The sequence below is a fragment of the Hippoglossus stenolepis genome, chromosome 15, assembly GCF_022539355.2.
Source record: "Hippoglossus stenolepis isolate QCI-W04-F060 chromosome 15, HSTE1.2, whole genome shotgun sequence".
NCBI classification, from domain to species: Eukaryota; Metazoa; Chordata; class Actinopteri; order Pleuronectiformes; family Pleuronectidae; genus Hippoglossus; species Hippoglossus stenolepis.
The window spans coordinates 4445000-4454003 of record NC_061497.1 but is presented as its reverse complement, the minus strand read 5'-3'; the positions used below and the strand labels follow the sequence as shown (position 1 = coordinate 4454003).

The window sequence follows — 9004 nt, the reverse complement described above, 5'->3', positions numbered from 1 at the left end:
TAAGGTTTTATATGTTTTAATGGATGATGAAGCACCGATATGTAACAGGTACAGAACACTGAAGTCCAAAGTTGTTTTTTTTAATGCAAACACTGTGATGATCTCCAGCTTTTGTGACCAAAGCTTGTGTTCTGATAAACGGAAGTCACAGGGATAACCATCTGCAGAGCAGTGTAGAAAAAGCTTTCCTGATCATATCTCTGATACACATGCTTGTTACATCAAATAGGCTTGTTATGTAAAAAAGTATACAAAAAACTAAAGTCAAAACAAAGTATTTAAAGTCTATTTACAGTGTACATATTTACATTTTAGTTTTTCAGACTTGATGAAATACCTACAGTGCTCAAAGGGCCTCTAAATCCAAAAATCGCCCTTAAAATTGGAATAACAATCCCTCCCTCACTCTGAGGCATCAGTGGAGAACAGAAATGACACATGAGACAGATGTGAGCGCAGATGTGACAGTGTCTTTGCTCCGGTTAGCAGGATGCTGACGCACACTGTGAGCTGGTGGATTGTGGACAGTCTTTATCTCTGTGTTCAGTCAGTTTGAGAATGACAACCTTTCTCTGGAGCAGCTTAGCATCCAGTGGGACGGGCTGTTCAGCTACTGGCAGCACTGTGCTCTCAGTAACTAAGTCCCGACAGTCCTGGGGTAACAGCATAGTAATGATATCCGAGTATCCGCCCTGCACTGCCAGGTGTAGCGGGCTGAGCCCCTGTTCGTCTGACAGAGCGCCAGCATCAGGACAGTGAAGGAGCAGCTCTCTCAGGACTTCACAGTGTCCGTTCTCTGCTGCCAGGTGGCAAGGTGTGCGTAGGGCATTGGTGGACCTGTAGGGGTCTGCCCCCTCTTCTATCAACATCTTGACAGTGGCCAGGTGGCCCTGCTGGGAGGCGAGATGGAGGGGAGTGTGTCCGTGGGCGTTCTGGCCGTGGATATCTGCCTGGTGTTTGATCAGGAGGCGAGAGGTGCTGGTGTGACCCGTCTCTGCTGCCACATGTAGCGGCGTGTTTAACCCATCGGCAAGAATGTGAACGTTTGCTCCTAATTCAATCAGGATCCGTGCCACTCGGTACTGCCCCCTTTTGGATGCCAGATGCAGCGGTGTGCGGCCGTCTGTTGTCTGCCCATCCACCTCAGCAACGGCCTGCTTGACCAGCAGCTTGACGATACCCAGATGTCCTTGCCATGCAGCCAAGTGTAGCGATGTCCAGTTGTCCTTGCCCTTGATTTGAACATCAGCACCTCGGCTCAGCAGCACTCGGATAACATTCTCCTGACCATGTTGGCAAGCAACATGAGCCGGGGTGCGTCCCTGGCCATCAGTCTCGTTGATGGCCGCCCCCCGGTCCAGCAGCAGGCGTGTGATTGCCTCGTCCCCATTCTGGGCAGCCCAATGCAAAGCTGTGTACTGGTCTTCATCTTTGGCATTGATGTTGGTGCTGCGGCGTCCGAGCAGAAGCTCTGCCAGGGGCTTCAGGTGCTTCTCAGTGGCCAGGTGGAGGGGTGTGGAGCCACGGTCATTGGCGAGGTTGGGATTGGCATTGTTCATTAGGAGGAACTTGAGGGCCTCTTCATTGTTCATGGTGATGGAGTGGTGGAGTAGACTGCCTCCTCCGTCGAGGAGAAGGTCGACATCCTGAGGCTGGAGGATCTTCATCAGCTTGGCAGTGTCTTTTGTCCTGATGGCCTCACACAGCTTCCGCTTCTGGACCTCAGCAGAATCTGAACAGCAAGGAGGAAAGAAATTAGAACCATACTCATTATCAGCTGTGGTTCTTTCTTGCGTGTATTCAAGCTATCAGGATTGCACAGCACTTTTATTGTTTACTAATATAATATTTCCAGTTGTAGGTCTGTAATCAGCTCTTACCATATGTGCTTTCTTTCTCAAATGACAGCGTGATAGAGTCTTGAGAGGAGAAGGCTGAATCTGCAGAGGAGATTCCAGACAGTCTCTTGCAGGTGTTCTCTTTGCTGTGGCAGCCATCTTCCTTCACTCGATCAAAGCTCCTGGAGATCCCAGAATCCACCTGGCTCAGAAGCTCTGACAGGCTGTAATCTTTTTCCGGCAACATGGCAGACTTTGGACGCACTGGCTTGTTGTCTTTAACCTGTGGAGCAAAGAACCTGATTAGTATATTTGAACAAGCTGTTCTTTGACACACATCACATTCCATGACATTCACACTCAGGTATGTGACCGCCTCTCACATCCAAAGCCACTTACTGTGCGGTGGATAGTGAATGTTGACAATGTGATAATTTGCTACCTAAATTTGATCGAGCCAAGATGAACACATACAGAAGTTGAAAACAGCCGCGGCAGCTATCACCTCTCATAAGAGATTTGTTCCAAGTCACGTACGCAACAACGAACGCCATGGAAATGACCAAGCAGAACACAAGTAAAACAATCCCATCAGTCCACATTCTTCATCTGTGGTGCAATTGTTGTTCAGGATCAAACATTTACACAACATATGACTTATAAAGTCCTGTCTAGAGATAAGCCTCATTGTCTGGGTTGGTAATTATACGTTAATGAGTAATGTGGCGTTGTCATCGTACCTGATCACTAGTGAGTGCATTGTGGGACTCAGGCTCTGGCTCGGATGTAGACAGGGTTGGGGTCCTCGGCTCCTCTTGAGGTTTGGAGCAGAGCTCCTCGGCTTCAGATGTGATTTCTGTAAGGACGACAGCTCTAGGTCAGGTTTCAGTAATGGCAGGGATGGGATAAGTGAATACAAAAGGGAAGAACAAGCAGCATTAAAAGTAGGAGGGTAGGAGAAAACTTCAATTTAACAGACGGCTGCACGTGTGTGTTATCCAAGAGTGTGCAGTTAAAGGAATAGGGTCACTTGTGTAACATAGGGATTTACTTGATGTGATCATGATAGTAGAAAGTTTAAGAGGCATATCTTACAAAAGAGAAATCCAACAGTTTCTCTCTTTAACAAAATTAATGTAAACGTGTGCATGTACTCTTTTTCGGTGTGTGTGTGTGTGTGTGTGTGTGTGTGTGTGTGTGTGTGTGTGTGTGTGTGTGTGTGTGTGTGTGTGTGTGTGTGTGTGTGATTGGCAAGCCTATATATTACTTTTGATTAAATGTGTTCCTCATGAAAAAAGATAGAGAAGTAAATTAGCTTTTTTGTCATTTGATTAATTTATTTACTTTTGTGAGCACAGAACAACAACTCACCCTGGAAGCTGGGTCTGGACGCAGGGTTTATGGCCCAGCAGCGCTGCATGAGGCTCAGGAAACCTGCACAGGCTGTAGGTCGACAGCGTGGCACCGCAGCAAGGTCTGGACGCACCCCCTTAACCACCTTCACCATGATCTGCAGGATATTATTGTCTCCTAGGGTAAAGAAATATAGTTCCACACTTCAGTTTCATCAATAACAAGCCAGATTTTATATTTAATCAACTCTGATCTGATGTTCTAAAAATAATATGTTTGAAGGCAAATACAACTAAATTAAATCATAACCTAAGTTGTTGCAGAACATGACGACATAACCTATGGTGCTAGTAGGCGCCAGTACTTATACAGATAGTCATGCATGGTTTTATCGTCATCTTCCTGTGTGCTCAGATAAGGAAGCTGTTTCCCATGGGAGCAGAAAGGTAAAAACTCTCTGAGCTCCTGCTCTGACCTCTTTGTATCTGACTGTGGGATCAGCAGAGTCAATGAGTCAGAACAAACAGATAGAGGCTTTAATCACAAACACTTCCCCTGCTTTTGAAGCCATAATACCCAGGTGGAGGAGGAGAATGGGAAGGGACGGCAACCAGGCTATTTGTCACTTTTTAATTATGCCCGGATCAACATGGGCAGAGCAAACCTGGCAACCCTCAGACACTGGTCTTCAAAAGAGCCAAACTCCTTGAAGCAAACTACTACCTGATATGCCTGGGAATAAAAATACACTGTGGCCCAGTCCACCTGACTGCTCTGGAATTGACTGAGTAAACACACAGTGCAGCTCTTGTAAACACACATTGTTCACCGTCTACTGGAAATTAGGAAAGCTGATTCCAGTATCTTATTTGGTTTATAGTCAAGTAGCAGAGAGGTCCGTTTATTACTATTGGATGGACTGTCATTATGTACTGTACATACTCAAGTGAAAGAATTCAGTGGTCAAACCATGAGACATTCATCAATGATAATATTGCTAATATGGACTTACAGTTATCATTTTGAAAGAGCATCTGTATTTTCACATTAAGCATTTGTTCCAAACATTTTACAATTTTATTTTGTATATTCCTGTGAGCACACAGGTCTTACCTTGGTAGGGTTTCTTCTGTGTGAGGACTCCCCAGATCACGATGGAGAAACTGGAATGGGGGCAAAATAAAATTGAAAGCTGTCAGTAAAAGGAAAATATCAAAGATAAGAGTTGGTGCAAATATGGCACCTGAGGCAGTGCTGTTAGTCAGAAGAATTCAATGGAAGTGAGCGGGTAAATCGATTCAACAGAAAATATTGAAATAACTCATATGCTAATTTGTTCAATACACAGTTATCATTTATAATTCACCGCTGAGATTTGATGGATTACAGTGAATGGTATGAGTCAGAGCTTAACTGATCATAACAGGAGGAGGAGGAGGACAAATCCAGCCAGACAGCAAACACCGATCCCAAACTAATACCTACATTCAAACAAAAAGGTTAAATGCAAAGTGCTGAAGAGTCCAACCTGTACACGTCGTGCTTGGTGTCTGACACCCTGTCCTTCTCGATGATGCTCTCGGGTGGCAGGTAGGCGATGGTGCCGCAGAAGCCATCTCTGCTGATGTCATCAGCCCGTGACAGGCCGTTCCAGCGGGCCAGGCCAAAATCTGAAATCTGAGACAGAAAGTGATCAGATAAGACCCTCAAACAGAACAACCCCGCTGCCTTTCTCATGAAGCTCCGTGACTTTGATGACTAAGTTTACCCGCTGAATGTGACAGGCAGCTAAGCTCTTATTATGTGCACTCAGAGGTATGATGGGAGCAACATGGCCATGTCCTGGCCTGTAGGAGAGGAGAGGCCTGTCACGTTTGTGTTGAAGGAGTGCACACCCACACACTCACCGAGCACGCAGTTACAGAGGGAGGTTTTAAAAAGGAGCAGAATTAATCCTGTACGGACAGGCCCGGGTGAGGTGTTTACATCCAGGCATTAGACTCAGATATGACAGTTCTCACCCATTGCTCTCAGTACTATTGAGCTGCTCAGAGGTTGGACAGTGGCTGAGAGACAGCTGTCTGCCCAGAGCGTGGGCAGGGCTGTCATTTCAACATGAATGAAAAGCAGAGGCAAAGCACCTCACGGCTGAAATGCCTTTGAAACCCCTAGAACCGAGACTTTCAATAAAATGCAGCTGGGATCTGACTTGATTTGAAACGACATCAGTACACTTGATATGTGATCTCAATGAGATAATTGTTGATCATTTTTCCTCTATCTTTATTTTTTCTTAAATATTGTTACTGCCATAGAAAAACCTGCTGTTCTCATGAAATCATGTCCTGCAGCAGTAGAATCACTGGTGAAGAAGAAACACCTGACATGGATTCTGCCACCACCAGGACCAGTGCATTGGGGAATAGGCTACATTTGAACACTTTAAGTTCATTGTAAAGCAAGTACTTACTTACTGTTACTCAATATAAGTTAATGTACTTTTGTTTGCATATATTTATTAATTATATATATATATATATATATATATATATATATATATATATATATATATATATATTTGTACTTTTACTTAAGTGGAATGTTTGAGTACTTCCTCCACCACTGGTGTTCACACTATGAATTCTACAAAATAGACCCTCTACCTTGACGTGATAGTGGGCATCCAGCAGGATGTTGGCGGGCTTCAGGTCCAGGTGGAGCAGTGGTGGATTCATGCAGTGGAGGAAGTTCATTCCCACTGCAGTCTCATGGATGATGCGGAAGCGGAGCTCCCAAGGCAGCGGCTCGGTGGCCAGCAGGGTCTCCAGGGAGCCGGTCTCCATGTACTCCATGACGAGGCCTTGAGGGTCCTCACAGATCCCATAGACAGGAAGGATGTATCGGAACTTGGCCGCCTCCATCTTCTTCGCCTCCTCCAGTAGCTCTGAGCGCTCCCTATGTAAAATGTGAAATTATTTATTATGTTATATCGTGACGCATCATTGCATTTATGGCTGAAACAAAACATCTTTAAAAAAGTCATTCAGGTCATTATGTTTTAAGCAACCATCCCACATTCCATAGCGAGCAGATAATTATCAAAACTCTCCTCTCATTAAAGATTTACCAAATGCTTCTGAGGACACGCTCTGCTCAGTGGGCTGTTACACTTGGCACAGCGATTGTCCTAACCCAAATTCCTGAACATTGCACATCGTCCTTACTGAGCTGCCAGCTATGCAGAACGTTCACTATTAACTGTGGCCGCTGAGAAAATGTGACCTCTGCGGACGTCTATAATTAATTTACAAATCCAAGCATGTGGATCGCGCTCCGCCACTGCCCGGCGGTTCATTCAGGGCCTTGAGGACATTCTGGTCGAGCCTGGAATGCTTATGGAGAGCTCTCGTCCTCTGTTGCTCAACCTTTGCACAGCTCCCTTTATCAGTGCGCCGGCCCTGCTGACATACCTCAAACACAACTGAGCAGGTCATTCATGACCTCAGTGCACACGTCTCCTGCTTAAAAAAATGCGAACTCTATAATGAGGGCAAATGAGAGCAAGATGAATCACTAATGATTGTACTCATAAGGAATGTGCCTCAAAGGCAGCGTTAGGTGGGCACGACTGGGGATTCAGTGTTATCCACCATCAGTAAAACGAAATTAGATGCACCTAAAGAGACTTCATGTGGCTCAGAGGACACTATTATGTGCTCAGTGTATCAGGTTACTAAGAGAGCCATGTTCTGTTGGAAGGAGCCTGGCTATAATTATCCTTTATCATCTGTACAGGCGAAGGAGGTACAAGCCCCCGAATCCACCAGGAGAGAATAATCAAATATGACGTAAGAGAATGGGCAAGCACTTGTTTGCTAAATCCATCATCTAATCCAAAGTGCTCCTCGTCAGCTCCTCCGGACAAAACAATGTCCCTGCTTCAACAGAGGCCCGGTAAGACCGGTTTTACAGCTTCTCTTATTGTCTGTGCCACAGCACAGCGGCAGCCTGCAACCCGGCAGACAAAGGTGTCTTTGAGTTGCTGCTGTGGATGCTATGCGTGGGTCAATGCAGACTTCAGACAAATGACTGTTTACGCACTTTGCAGATGTTTGGAGGTGATAACATCTTTAGGTTCAGGTTCAGCGGATGCATTTTAGTTGCACCACGAGTTTGGGGGGAGGGTGTCATTCCTCTTTTTCTTGGGCAATGCTGAAGGGAAGTTAGTGTTTGTCATGTTTTGGTGACGGTGACTGGGCGAGTTGTCATAATGTGATGTTAATCAAAGGCTGAAAGGAGAAGTCATGAATTACAAATTCAGAGAAGCTGTCTCAATCTCTGGTAAGGCAGGTGCAGCTCTGCTGGTTACTTCATGTCATTTCGTGGTTCTCAGGGTTATTGTGAGGTAACATTTACAATGTCTCACTGATGAACCCCAGTGTTTGTTTGTGTGTGTGTGTGTGTGTATATAGACACAGACTCTACATGAGTGGAAACTTCCACTGACAGACAAGTGTTGGCAGGTAAAGCTTCCTCAGATGTTGGCACCAGTCACTCAAACCGCAGGGCACCACACAGAGCATAAATAAGATTCACTGATACACAACAGAACTGTAGGGGTGTCTGATCTAACACCTTTGCTGTCCTCACTGAAATGGACATTTATTCACATCAGCCCCTCCCTGAGGCTTCTGCATTATAATGTCTCTGTTGGTTGGGGAAAGCAGCTGAGAACCTTTCATGTTTGGCCTGGTTGGAATATGTAAACAATTGGGTCCCTGAGCAATGTGGCTTTACTTTTGCCCCCAGGGATGAATCAGCATGTCAGGGCTCCCTGCAGCTCAACTTAACAGTGTTTAACAATCTAAATGTGGCCGGCTGTGTGCTGCCCGGGCTCCTTTACAGCTGCTGTGTGAGCCCTGACTGGCAGCCAGTGAGTCACACTTCTCCCCTGGTGCTCACCTTTTAAAAAAGGACTCTGAAGCACTGAGGGACTTTTTTTATAAGACACAATCTAACGTCTCACTATCTACTGTTTAGTCATTAACACAGTCATCACGATGATCGGGCTGAAAGGCAAGAACTTAGATTGTAAAGGAAGCCAACACAGAAGTGAAGCAGCCCGTGAACTCAATTCCCTCACACTACTTGAAGTCATTCTGGCTCCACATCTGTACAAAGATAATCCACGAGGCTTAACAGCTGTTACTTACTTTTCATCCATATGAAGGCAGGGAGGGCACTTGATAGCCAGACATGTTTTCCACTGTACGTGCCGGACTTTGTATACTTGTCCAAATCCACCTGAGCCAATCTTCTCCCAGCTGCCAAACTCAGAGGAGTCAAAGGTCCTCAACAGTCCCATATTCCAGTTTGGAGACTCCGGGACGTCCATATACGTGCTGAGAAACCCACCACCTGGGTAAACTCCTCTTTTATTCGTCTCCAAGGCTCAGTGTGGGGAAGTGAACACACACAGCGACCTGCCTGCTTGTGAGCTCTTCCTTGTTTTTCCCCTGGTCTAGCTCAGTGTGGCCTCTCCCTCTCTTCAGGTGAAAAGAGGGGCTGGGCCTGGTGCAGTGACATCACTTCCTGGTTTGGAAACTCAGGGAAGAGATGGAAGAAGGTGGTGACATTATGCTTTTAGACAATCGTTTTGCAGATGCCCTGAAGTTGCAAGCTTTCTCATATTTCTGCCACAAAGAGCAGAGGATAATCTTCATCACGAGCCGGAGACCATGAGCCCAGGAATGTGTCGCTTCATAAACACACCTTTGTCCTACTGTAGACCATTATCCAAGCAAGCCCCCTGA

At 45.8% G+C, this 9004-nt stretch overlaps 1 protein-coding gene across 1 annotated transcript; it reads right to left on the bottom strand.

Annotated features, from left to right (window-relative positions):
- Positions 1-8744, bottom strand: ripk4 (receptor-interacting serine-threonine kinase 4). Its single transcript, XM_035179370.1, has 8 exons — positions 8405-8744; positions 5855-6146; positions 4720-4868; positions 4305-4354; positions 3210-3368; positions 2579-2694; positions 1881-2121; positions 1-1732 (listed from the first exon to the last, which is right to left on the bottom strand). The coding sequence occupies exons 1-8, from the start codon at positions 8584-8586 to the stop codon at positions 483-485; spliced, it is 2439 nt and encodes an 812-aa protein (XP_035035261.1). The 5' UTR covers positions 8587-8744; the 3' UTR covers positions 1-482.
- Between the last annotated feature and the right edge of the window lie 260 nt (positions 8745-9004).